The 13,131-nt window shown below is 36.9% G+C and overlaps 1 protein-coding gene across 1 annotated transcript in view; it reads left to right on the top strand.

The window, feature by feature from the left end:
* NSN1 (GTP-binding family protein) overlaps positions 1-12,674 on the top strand; it is a 110,175-nt gene extending 97,501 nt beyond the window's left edge. The window contains exons 7-9 of the mRNA XM_089459922.1: positions 11,321-11,500; positions 11,707-11,918; positions 12,049-12,674. Coding sequence (XP_089316048.1) covers positions 11,321-11,500; positions 11,707-11,918; positions 12,049-12,420 — 764 coding nt within the window. The 3' untranslated portion in view covers positions 12,421-12,674. The remainder of the gene's footprint in view (positions 1-11,320; positions 11,501-11,706; positions 11,919-12,048) is intronic.
* The last annotated feature ends 457 nt before the right edge of the window (positions 12,675-13,131 follow it).

The following is a 13,131-nucleotide window of genomic DNA, read 5'->3' as shown; positions in this document are numbered from 1 at the left end:
ATTCTTTTGAAGTTTAGGGTTTTGGTAATGTCGTAGTAAAAAACCTAGTCCTTTAAGGTTCACTGTAAAAGCCTATTATTTTGAAAGTTTAGGGTTTTGGTAATGTCGTAGTAAAAAACCTAGTCCTTTAGGGTTTGCTGTTAATGTCTAGGTTATATAATGGAACCCTAGCCTGCTTTGTTGTATATCTAGTTTTGATGTATTGATCTTGGGTTTACCTTGTAGATATTGATATGAGATGCTAGTGCATGATAATGAAACCCTAGATATGTATATGCAAGTATGTTATCTTGATTGTTGATGAAATCTAGGTATATAACAAAACCCTAGTAGAGACTGATATTCTAGGGCATGATAATGAAACCCTAGAAGTATATTGTTTTTTGATCATTAATATGATTTAGTTTTGATGATAAATTCTAGGGTTTGCAACAAACCCTAGTAGAATTTGACATGTATTTCTAAGAGCATATTGTTGAAACCTTAGATGTATAGTACTATGCTTGGTTTGGTATTTTGATTGAGCCGCTGATATATAAGGCTTTATGTCTCGAAGATGGAGTCTAGGGTTTATGACAAAGCCCTGGCAAGATATTGAAGTATAATATGTAAAATGTAACCCTGGCTGATTATGAACCTAACTAGGTTCAGGTATTTGATGTCTAAAGCTTGAATGTTTTGATGCTTCCATTATAATGACATGATTTTGCTATAGTTGGCTTCATGCTTCTGTATATTTGTATTTGGTTGTACTTTTTATTAAAGTTTTGCAGGTATATAACTTCAAGATGTTGAAGATGTTCATAATTGAAGGTGATAATAATGATAGCATGATGAAGGAAGCTATAAAATTGATGATGATTAAGATGACCTTGATGCCACGAAGCCTTGAAAGGTTGAAGTCTCTCCAATAAAAGAATAAAGCTATTGAGTTGAGAGGGAGCTTGGATAGAAGAAAGGTATATCTCCCCAGTTAAGAGGGATGACATATTATGATAGCCATAGTGAATACCTTGAAGAAAGAATGAAACTGAAGAATGAATGAAATTACTACAAATGGATTTGCAAATAAAAGACTTGAGAAGTACTGAAGCTGTATTTGGTGCTATTGATGAAAGAAGAAAGCTTCCAACAAGTTGTGTTTTGATAACTTGATGATGGTATATGCAACATTAGAATGATTGAGGACCTTGAAGGTTTGTGTTAACTTGTTTGTATATATATATATATATATATAAAGGTTTATCACTGATTGGGGTTGTGATTGTGTAGGATCTCTCCGTAAAAAAGGTTGAACGTTTGAAGCATGCTTGGATTGGTGGATATGTATCTAGTTAAGTTGATAAGGAGAGATGAAGCATCTTGTAGCAACAAGATACTTGGAGGACATCTGGCTGACCTATGTGTTGATGTCAAGATCTCGAAGTAGGGAGGGTGGTGTTGGTCTTGGAGCTTCGGCCTTGGATGCACACCTAGATACCTAGGTTGGTGTTAGAGATTAAAAGTCTGATGGTACCTAGAGTGGCTAAAGCTTGAGTACAACTTAGTCCCACCCGATTAGAGTACCTTGGTCAGGTATCTAATCTATAACATTGTGTGTGCTATGACTCTTCATAGAGCATATCATTTTGAGATCTTCCATGTACCTCTATATGTAATTATGAATACCTCCCTAATTAAGAGGGAGTGTTGAAAAATGTAACTAGTGTCGGTCTTCATAATTGTATTTGAGTCATGATGTAATGTTTTTGTCAAAAGAAAGACAAATAAATTTTATTGTAAAAGAAATTGACTTATTAAAGCTTCAGTCTGTGGTTGATAGGTCAAATCCTCCATTCCAGGCTTCTAGGGTTTGTGTTAAGAGTCCTTGTCCTTGTCATTATGTAAATAGACCCTTCTTGGGCTTCTTGAGTGAAGAAAGAAATTTATTTTAGTAAAAAATAAGTCATTTAGGCTTCCTCCACCAAGTCGGCCTCAACTTGGACAAGTCGGCCTGATCAAGGGAATTGAACCTTAGAGATTCACTATATAAAGGCATCAACTCGACCTCATTTGAAGGCAGATTCAACAAGTTTGATCTGCAGTAGTTGGAAGTAGTAAAAGGGTGCAAAATTCAAGAAAGGAGGAAAACCTAGCGAAGGAGTAGGAAGTCTTTTTCAAGAAAAAGAAGTCGATTTTTTTCTCTGTTTGTCTCACACGTGTTGAGTTGACGCTGCAGGAAGGTCGAAGTTAAAAAACTTGAAGCTGGGCTGAAATTCTGAAGCATTAGGTTTGAAATTCCGTCTTTGATGCGGTATTGATGAAGTGTTGTTGTTATTGATCTTTGAAGTTTGGAAGAACAACTTGAGGGCTAACTTGGTGGAGGAGGATGGTCATTTGGTCTATCTCAATTTGAATTTGCTAGTGGAAGAGTTTGACTGGGATTTCCCCTATAGAGGGGTTTTAGCCCTCGTTGTGGTTCTATATTTGGTGTTGTTGATCTTCATGTTTTTGATTTGATGATTGCTTGAAAAGAAGATAAAAGAAGAACACAAAGAAAGTTAATAAGACTACAAGAATATCACAAGTAATTATCAATATAATAATTTTTTTTTTCCTTTCTAGTTTTCTAATAAGAAGAAGGGGTAGCTTCATATCTCATTAAGGTATCTCAAATAAGAGATCAACTACAAGAACTAGGAGAAACAATGTCAGATCTAGAGATGGCCACTCTTGTACTCAATGCATTACTAGATGAATGGGGCAACTTTGTATCAAGTATCTATGGAAAGAAGGGAGCCACTCCATTCAACGATTTGTGGTCATTATGTAAGATCGAAGAAACCATATTAAAGGCAAAGAATGGTGTTGGATCAAATGAACAAACACAAGCATATGCAACTATGACAAGGAAGAAAGGGAAACTTGGAAAGTTTGATCCTCGAAAGAAATTTCAAAAGAAAATTGACATGTCTAAGATCCAGTGCTATGAATGTAATAAATATGGGAACTTCAAAAGGTGTTGAAGAATATAACTAGGTTTGGTCTTCATAAATTGTATTTGAGTCATAATGAAGTGTATTTATCAAAAGAAAGAAAAAGAAATTTATTATTATTATTATTATTATGACTTATTAAAGCATGGGTTTCATGCTTGGGTCATCATGTTTTAGGTTAAAGTCCCCATTGAGGACTTCTAGGTTCTATATTAAGTCATTAGAGTCATTTTCCATTTAATGAGACCCTTCTTGGGCTTTTGAATCATGTAAAAAGAATTTTTATTGAGTCAAATAAATCTTTTGTCACCTCCACACCAAGTCGGCCCTCACCTGATCAAGTCGGCCTACATCAGGGTAATTTGAACTCTAGAAGAGGCTATATATACAGTGCAGTTTGATTCATTTGGAGTGTCAATCACACAAGTTCGATATTCAAGAGAAAGAGGCAAAAGAATACGAAATTGTAGAAGAAACAGAAGGAGATTTGCTGGGGAAGAAAATCAAAGTTTCTGGGTTACCTCTCTCTCACACGTGTGAATTTACTGGGTTATTTACTGGAAGGTCGAAGTGCTGCATCAAGGTCAAGTTTCTACTGTTGCATCTAGGTCAAAATTCTATTGTTGCTTTTAGGTCGAAGTGTTGCTGGGTCGAAGTTGCTATTGCGTCGAAGTTGCTATTGGGTTGAAGTTTCTGCTGCTGCTATTGGGTCGAAGATCTGTTGCTGCATCTAGGTCAAAGTTGTTGTTGGAAGGTTTGTCTCTAGGTCAAGGAGTCTTGGATTATCTTGTGAAACTATTGAAGGAAGAGTTGTTGATTGGTTTTTCCCCTAGATAGGGGTTTTGTCGTGGTTCTCTGCCTACATCTAGTGCCTTTAATCTTCATGTTATGATTTTGGTAATTGCTTGATGAACTAAGATAAAAGAAGAACACAAGAAAGTTAATAATAACGTAAGAATATCACAAGTAATTATCAACATAAAGAAAGTCTTTCTGCCTTTCTGATTTTCCAACAAAAGGAATTGTTCCAAACTCACAAAGGACAACAAGAAAAGGAAAGAAAGAAGTGAAGCCCATGTGACTGAAGAAGTAAAAGAACTAGAAGAGAAGAAGTCAAAGAAGAAAGAAGTGAAAGAACTTTACTATTAAAAGGTCTCTCACATACATTTAGTTTATTTTTTCAGTATAAAAGTGGTCATGGTAGGAAGCATTACATTCATGATAAGATGCATTATAGCAGAATTGAGATGACACAAGTCTAGAAGCATGAAAAGGATATGGTTGAAGCAATCATCTTTCACGATAGAAAGGAAGTAGCTCATGACATCATCATTAGAATCATAGAAGGATAACCTATGTAGCAGTTTGTATGGTCAAAGCAAGTCATCTAGCAAGATAGAAAGATAGATCATCATACATCGTCATCAATAGAAAGAAGCATTTGCAGAATAAAGGATCATCAAGATCCTCCATTGGAATCTTTGTTAAAAAGGAAAAGAGGCAGGTGTCATATAGATAATCTACATTCCACCTTGTGTGGGATCCACAATTTAGAAGGATGAAGGTATGGTGACGGAGAAGTGCAACATGACATCTTAGTTAAATCATTTTTCATCTTCAAGCAAGGAAAAGGAAGTTGTTGAAGGAAGCCTAGGTGACCATATGAAGGAAGAGGTATGCATATATTTGTTAACTTTTATAGATAAAGTCATGTCATCACTTAATTGCAAATAAAATAGAATGCTCTATCTCATAAGCATGATTAAAGAAGAAGGGACTCTTCCTTATGAATGAAACGTGAAGGCATGAATACAATGTGTCTTGAACTCTTTTATATGATGACATGATGGAATCAATAGTGCATGACCTCATGAAGAATATGAGGTGGTTGGCAACCATTGTTCCTATAGTATAGGATGAAGCTGGAAGAAGAGTTCTTGAAGATGTACCTATATTCACTTGAGATAAAATGCTCTATCTCATAAGCATGATTAAAGAAGGGACTCTTCCTTGTGAATGAAACGTGAGGGCATGAATACAATGTGCCTTGAACTCTTTTAGATGATGACATGATGGAATCAACATGACACTACCTCATGAAGAATATGAGGTGGTTGGCAACCATTGTTCCTATAGTATAGGATGAAGCTGGAAGAAGAGTTCGTGAAGATGTACCTATATTCACTTGAGATAAAACGAGTAATCAACATCTGATAACAAGGATTAGCTATGGCATCTCCATGGAAAAATGTATGAAGACCCTGATAAGTATGAAGGAAGAAAGAGAACCTTGATAGTAAATGTCTTGGAGATGGGTTCGAATAGTATGCAGGATGTTGATGTTGCAAACGCTGATATTATGACGAAAGGCCATCATGAAAAAGGTAATTATATTTTTGAAGTTCACTTTTTGATTTTGAAAGTAAGCATCTGGTTGGGGTGGAACGGGGCTACCAAAAGAGGGTTGTAGAAATTCACCTACAACTAGTACACATAGACTTGAATGGAAAACCCTGGAAGGAACATGACTTGGAAAGAGGTAACAATATGGAGGATAGTTAGATGGTGACAGAGAAGGCTGCTTCCTGATGAAGAGAAGGATGACATGACTATTGGTTCTACAGTGCACACTGTTTCGTTGAAGGGAAGTTATGTAGAAGATGGTTGAAGCCCTACGAAGAAGTTACGAAGAAGTTGGCTCCATGATGAAGAAGTTGAAGTTCATCCATGACATGTTGATCCATAAACGAGGAGCCCTACAAGCAGTTGATAGTACCATGATCTACACTGAAGAGTAGATAGCTACTGTTGACAAGTCCCTAGTTAAGAGGGAGCTTGGGTATATTCCTTTTATAGGAATGAGTAGATCCTCCCTAGTTGAGAGGGAGAGATAGACACATCATTCTTGTCTTCATGTCATGAAGAAAGAATGGAGGATTGGGTAAAGCATCTGAGACTGATTCCGATACTCTTTGAGGATGAGGCAGGGCATCCAATAGGTAAGAGTGGTCGAAGAGGAATTCCTCGAGGATGTGGAAATCCAAGATAGGCATGATCCTAAAAGGACATACCTTGTGAACATCCAGATGGGGTATGTGCCTTGAGAGTCAATGATGAAGGTGTCTATAAATCATTTGTCTCCCCAGCATTGTGCTCTAATTTAGTGGAGAGGTAGAGTTGTTAGTCAAGGCCTTGCTATGTCAATGTTGGTTAACATGATGAGATGCACTTGCCATTGATATAAGATGAGAAGATAGCTTATGAGATGGCTTACCAATCCGACTCTTCTTATGAGAATTGTTCATTATGAGAATGTCCATGTACCTTGTATGTATTATGAATACCTCTCTAGTTAAGAGGGAGTGTTGAAATATGTAACTAGGTTTGGTCTTGATAATGTTCTATGTAATCTTGATTTATGTATTTGATGTGAAGAGAAGAAAATTATGATTATTATTTTTAGCACGGGTTTCATGCTCAATGTCAATTTATTTATAGGTCAAAGCACCCATTGTGTGCTTCTAAGATTTTTCATAGAGTCAAAGAAGTTAGAGTCATTGTCATGTGTAAAAGACCCTATTGGGCATTTTGTATCAAGCCAAAGAATTTATTGGAAGTCAAAAAGAGTCAAAAGTCTCCCTCCAAGACCAAGTTGGCCTACAAGAAGAAGTCGCCTACAAAAGACAAGTCTGCCTCATTAGGGATGTTCGAAAGAGTATATTGAAAGGGCACTCAACCTCATTTGAAGAAAGAACGAATGCATTTGATCAAGTAAGAAAAGAAGCTCGATCTCAAGGGGAAAGAAGTCAAAAGAGCAAGCAAAGGTCAAGGAAGAGAAGCCGAATTTTGAAGACTGTTTTTGGATCTCTGTTTGTCACACATGCGAAGGAAATTAGGGCTCTTTTGTTGCAACAAGACCGAAAATTGCAGTCATTTTGAGAGGCCGAAGATTGATGACAAGAGATCAAGTTTACAAGCCGAACTTCTAAGGAGGAAGAAGCAATCCAAGCGAAGGAGAGAAGGTCAATTTCACCATCTTTTCCCTCCACATGCGAGTTAGGGTTTCTGCAGTAGAGGCCGAAAAGTGCAGACCTGAAGCAATAGCCGAAATTCTGAAGTGAGGCCGAAATCTGAAGTATTGAAGCAATTTGACTTGGGTTGACTTTCTGAAGGACAAGCTAATCAAAGAAGAGGTTGACTTGGTCTTGGAGGGGTCTTTGTCTTGGGTCTTAGGTCTTAGAATTCGTCATTTGAAGATTCTATAAGAAGAGAAGAATTCTTGTGGGTTTTCCTCTCAAGGGAGACGTTTTGGCCCTAGCTAGCAGCCTATGTCTTGTGTCCTCTTGTCTCATTTATCTTCATAGTTTGGTAGCTGTTTGATGATAAGAACATTATTATAATCAAGAGAAGAAGAAACTAATTACAAGTACATCAAATTGAAGTAATGAACATCACAAACAACTATCAAATTAAAGAGAAATCACCCTAATCTAGCTGCCATAGATTTCTGAACAGAGTCTGCAGTAAAATGGTACATTCTCTTAATCTAGTAGTTCTTCTTTATAATGTCCCAGGTCAAGTGTTGATTCCCTCTGAAGGTACACTGGTTAAATCGAGATTTTTGTAGAATCTTGCATAATTAGTGAGCTTCCTTTTTGTTGTGATTGGTGAGGATCCTATGTACTCACCTAGGGTGTGGCCAATAATTCTTAGCATTTCTTTGTTCCAGAACTGCTGTTCTTGATTAGGTATGTTCCTGATAATATTTTCTTAACAGATGTTCTGATGGCAAAAAAGAAAGTACACTGCAGAATTTGGTGTGCTCATAGGTATGCTACTTCTTCTCCAGTGTTTCTTCACTGGTAACATCTATGCAGGGATGATTCAAATTACCTATAATTATCATTTATGCACTATCAAGATGTGGAACACTGCTGACACTGGAAGTTGTGAAGCCAGTCCTCACTTAAAGGCCACGACTCTACTGCTTTACAACACACCCCTTGTGGGAGTGCTTTGGCTTGGAGGGCAAAATCTGCTTTTCTTTTGAGAAACCAAACCCAGGTGGGGCCTGTAACAGTGCCCACCCTCATTGACTCTGCTTGGCTCTTGTGGCACATACGTTTTTGTTGAGATACATGATTTTTTGTTGACTGTAGTAAGAATTTTCTTGTCATAGTTGGTACAAGTTACTAGTATCCATGCATGCAACTGTGTGGAAACAGTATTTGCTAATTGCAGATTCTGTTAGCTAGAATATGTGAAGTGCTACGGTATCAGGTATATAATTCAGAAGCCTTGTATTCTTCTATGCTAGTGCCTATAGTTTATATCATCCTGATGAATTATGCAGCCCCATGTCTTTCTATATCCTATAGATGACGAGTTATCCCTGTTCTTATCACGAACAAGCTATCCTATTTTATTACACACTGCATCTTTACAGTATTACCTAGATTGTATTGTCATTTAAAGACAAAACGTGTGACCTTACAGTAGTGGCCAATGGCAATTGATGATCAACTTGTGAAGCTTCTCCTGGATCCTTTTATGAATTTTTTTATAATTCATAACATGTGCAATAAAATTTAAAATCAGTTCAACTCTTGGACAATTAACTGCTTTTGATTATTTTCAAAATTTCAAGTCTTGGAATTAGTTTAACTCACGAATAATTCTAATCATGGAATGCATTTAAATGGAATTCAATATATTGAAATCCCAAATACAGTAACATTGAATTCAATATATGATTTTTACAAACAGGATAACATTGAATTCATTATAGTGAAATCACAGATGCCTATGTTGCAACATTTTTGGACACTGATTGAATTTGATTCTTGAACAACATTAAACAAATAGTCTCACATTCAACAATAACATGCAAAACGCTTTGGTAATGCAGAGCTCTGAGAGAGTCTTCAGTTTTCATGCGTGTTTTGTTTGAACTTAATAACTTCGACATCCACTTGGTTTCAAAGTTCTTTTTGGTAGCATTTACTATCAGCTGGGCATTTGATCTTGAATGGATCAGTTTGTCATTCAACATTTGAATGGGGAATCCGATCATAATCATTTACTTCATATTTGAATGAATTGTTTTGCTGCATGATCTTTGAGTATAAAATATTTGACCAAGAATTTGCTACATCTTCAGAAAGGTGGTTGTTCTCATCAACTACAGCCCCTTGGTCTGCTTCAACTGAAAGTGGTTGTTGACATACTAAGTGGAATATGCTTTCTAAAAGCAAAGCTTGACGATCATAACATTGAGCAGCTAATTTTTTTACAGATTCTCCAAAGATCCTAATAGCATGCCATGCTGCTGCTGCAACTAAGCTTCCCTGTGCAAACAATTAAACCCAACAAATATCAACTTGGAATGGCTGACAGTGGACAACAAATGTCTTCTTATGTGGCTCACATTAACTAAATGCTCAATTGAAGGGGGGCTTGTACAAACTTACAAACTTTTATCACAATCAGATGACATTCAAAAGAATCATGTTGCAAACTGATTTGACCTTATCGAGGGATTGCACCCATTTAAGCAGGAGAATGCAGTATAATTTTGCTTTTCCTTAACTTGTAGTAGCTGTCGTGGTTGCAATTTACAGTGACGGTGGAGATGAAATTGATGAAGTGTGGGGCTGATGTCCACAACTTCAACCTTGTACAACCACCATGAGCAATCATTTCATAACCTGTACCAAATACATTCCATCCTCTCTCAAAACTGGAGGACAGACCCCAGAGCAGGAACACTACCTAGTCCAACCAAACACCAGCATTTTTCACTTTAGTGTTGAGACCAACAAACCACTTGGAGTATGAACCCTTTCACCTACTTTCGAAATGAGGAGCACCCTAACCAGAGGTGGAGAATGGAGCCTAACGAGGAGCTAACTAGCCTAACGAGTTAGGAGAATTAACAAGGGCCGGCAAACGAAATAGGACTAATTTCTAATCTAGCTGGCTGGACGCTAATGCAATATCAACTACTATGCGCCGGATATCAGTTAGTTTGCTCGCTCCTTCATTGTCAGTTGGATTGGCCAGGAGTTGAATAGTTGTTAACCAGTAGGATAGACCCCTAGTTGTTGGATTGTTCGGAAGGGAGTTATAGCCCTCAAAGACATCTGATCAGGCCGAGGATGGGGAATTCAATTATAGCTCTCCCTCAACTATCCATCCTTCTTCATTGGATTGTTCTCCCTCAGGACAGGAAACAAATACAGCAGGATGGCTGGGAGGAGCTAGATGAAGAGTCCCACCCAGCGGATATAGAAGCATTGTTGGTAGATTAGGCTAATCTCTATCCGGAAGGAAGACAGCTAGAACTTAACACCTAACCGGGGTCCTCCTTTAAGCCGGAAGTAACAAGGTGAACTATATCCTCAACTACCGGATAGCCATATTATATGCGGAACATGCTGAGCAAGCAGCCCTGATTAAAGAACTAGTCTGGTGTGTTACACCTTTATTTGCTGTACATTCTTATTTTACAAACAAATGTACATGCTATTGCTACCCACACATGGATAAGAAAGTTTTCTCCCTTATTTCTCAAGAGTCCTGATCCATTCACACCAATGTAAATACTGCCAAAATATTGCAGGTCTAACATTGAACTGCAAAGGAATACAGAAGGCACAACAAGGAAAAGATAAGCATGAATGCACAAAGATGCTGATATTCCATTCTGATTTACACACACAGTGTGGACAGGAATACATATTAAAATGAGAAAGAGTGAATTCATTTATATTCTTAGATGATGCAATGTCTTGTTACATAACTCCCAAATACCTAACTAATAATGACCACATTAATTACTATATTAAATTCCTCATTAGTACATCATTTTATCAGTGAGACTTAAATATATATTTAAGTCTTAATATATCAAGTTATAAATATGACCATATCATTAACATCCATTCTCTCTTGAATATTTCTGCAAGTGACAATAAGTTGCAGGTTGTTTACAAACTTGAATAGTGAACATATCAAACGTTAATGATAATATGATAATAATGGCACATTAGAACATTAAAATGGAAACCTAAGGCTCATACTAAATGGTTAATGCAGAAAGGAAAAAGCACTTAATTACATGTGTGAGTTTGTTGTTTGTGTCGTGTCGTAGAGATTGTAGAGATTGCACGGATCTTTGGACTGATTATCTAAGGACACATACGTCATTTACTTCTATTGATATGATTTTTTGCTTTTTCCTTGCTATCGTCTGTTGATGTCTTATCTTTTCTGGCACAGCAACTGGACAATCTATTCAATGTGTTTGTTTTCTAATCAAATGTGACATTTGAACAAATTTGCAGTTAAGGAGATTTTGAAGTTGTGTCCATCTGACAAGTTGATGTGCTTATACAAGCTGCCTAGCTTCAGTTCAGTCGATGACTTCTTGCAAAAGATCGCATCAATTCGTGGGAAGCTAAAGAAAGGTGGTGTAGCAGACACCATATCAGCTGCCAGGATTGTTCTACATGACTGGAATGAAGGTATTTGAGTTCATTTAATTGCTGAGATATGTGTAAAAATTAACCTAGTTCCTATCGTGCATTTTTTTTTCCATTTTACGTTTTCCTATAGGTAGGTATGTGGGTAATTCTGTGTTAGGTTACTGATTATGTTTTATGGATAAACATGTGATTAATTCTGCGTTGGGATATTGACTATGTTTATGGATATACTTGTGGTTTTTCAGGAAAGATACCGTATTATACATTGCCACCTGCAGGAAATGAGGGGGAACACCTGGAGTCTGCTATTGTGCCAGCATGGGGAAAAGAGTTTGATGTGAATGAGATTTATGGGGAGGATTCTGTTATGATAGACAACTTACATTCTATGATTGATACTTCACACTTTGAAATGCCCGCTAATTGTCCTCTTAATATGGATACCCAACTTGCAGAGGTTAGAAATGCACCTTCCTTCTAAAGAATTTTTTTCACGATACATTCGGAAGTTGAAGTCATTATATTTTTAATTGTGCTCTCTCCTTATGGGCAGAAAGTAGTGTGAACTAACGTCTTGTTTTTGTCAGTCTGATGAAGATGCTATGGAAGAAGCTGATGATGCCCCTGATGCAACGGGAATGGACATGGGTGAAATTGTGGCAACTAAATCTCAAAAGGCTTACAGTCAAAATAATAAGCTTTATGATGCAGAAGGTATCTTCAATCCACATGCAGCCAAGTCGGAGAAAAAACGGAGGAAAAAAGCTGGGAAAATGCTTGTGAAAGTTTCAAATGAAGCTGGGAACGATGATTATGATTTTGCAGTTGACTATAAAATGCAATTTATTGCCCCACAGACAGAAGCTGAGTCAGATAAAGATGATGATGACCATGAAGACATTAATGACACGAATAATGATGAAGGTACAACAATGCTAGGGGTTGAATTGGATGCTTAAGGCAAGCACAAAGATGTAGTAAGAGCTGTAAAATTGTGATTCAGCTATAATCAATGTATAAGATTGTCTCGAAATTCTTTTCTAACCAGAGGGAATGTTGGTTTTACTTGTTTTGTGAGAGGCCCAACTTCCATCTGGAGGACAGCACGGTAGGATGCTTCTTGTATCACATATTTTGGAGAACAATTCTTGTATTGTTGCAAAAATTGCCATAGACAATGCTGAATATCAAAATGGAAAATTGAAGTAGGCCATGATTTGAGCTGTGTAGTTTGGTTGCAGGTTACATTACGAACTGATTACGACCCAACAAAATACAGCCTTTATAATTAAAACTTTGTGGAAATTTACAGTTGAATAAGATTGCATGTCATATACTATGACCAATTTCAAGCAGTTTCAATTGAGAATAGTGAACACAACCAATTGAATTCACGATATATTATGAAATCAAGAAAAAGTTGAATCATACAATCACCAGTAGTCTACAGGTGTAGGATAAGCACACACTACTAATTTTATCTTACCATCTGTTGAAAAATGACTAGATTTATTGCAAGAAATATAACATTGTGGTAAAAAAAATGTCGGTTATAACAAAAAACAGCTGTTTATTGTATTCTATAGTTATACAATATGGCCTTTATAATTATATCTTTGTGGAAATTTTCAGTTGAGTAGGAGTGTTGCTGATGATATGATCACATGTCG

This window comes from Pinus tabuliformis, chromosome 7, assembly GCF_031772625.1.
Source record: "Pinus tabuliformis cultivar Carrire ecotype Pingquan chromosome 7, CPIR1, whole genome shotgun sequence".
In the NCBI taxonomy this organism is placed as follows: domain Eukaryota; kingdom Viridiplantae; phylum Streptophyta; class Pinopsida; order Pinales; family Pinaceae; genus Pinus; species Pinus tabuliformis.
Note: the sequence above shows the minus strand (reverse complement) of the source record. Positions and strands in the feature narration are given on the sequence as shown.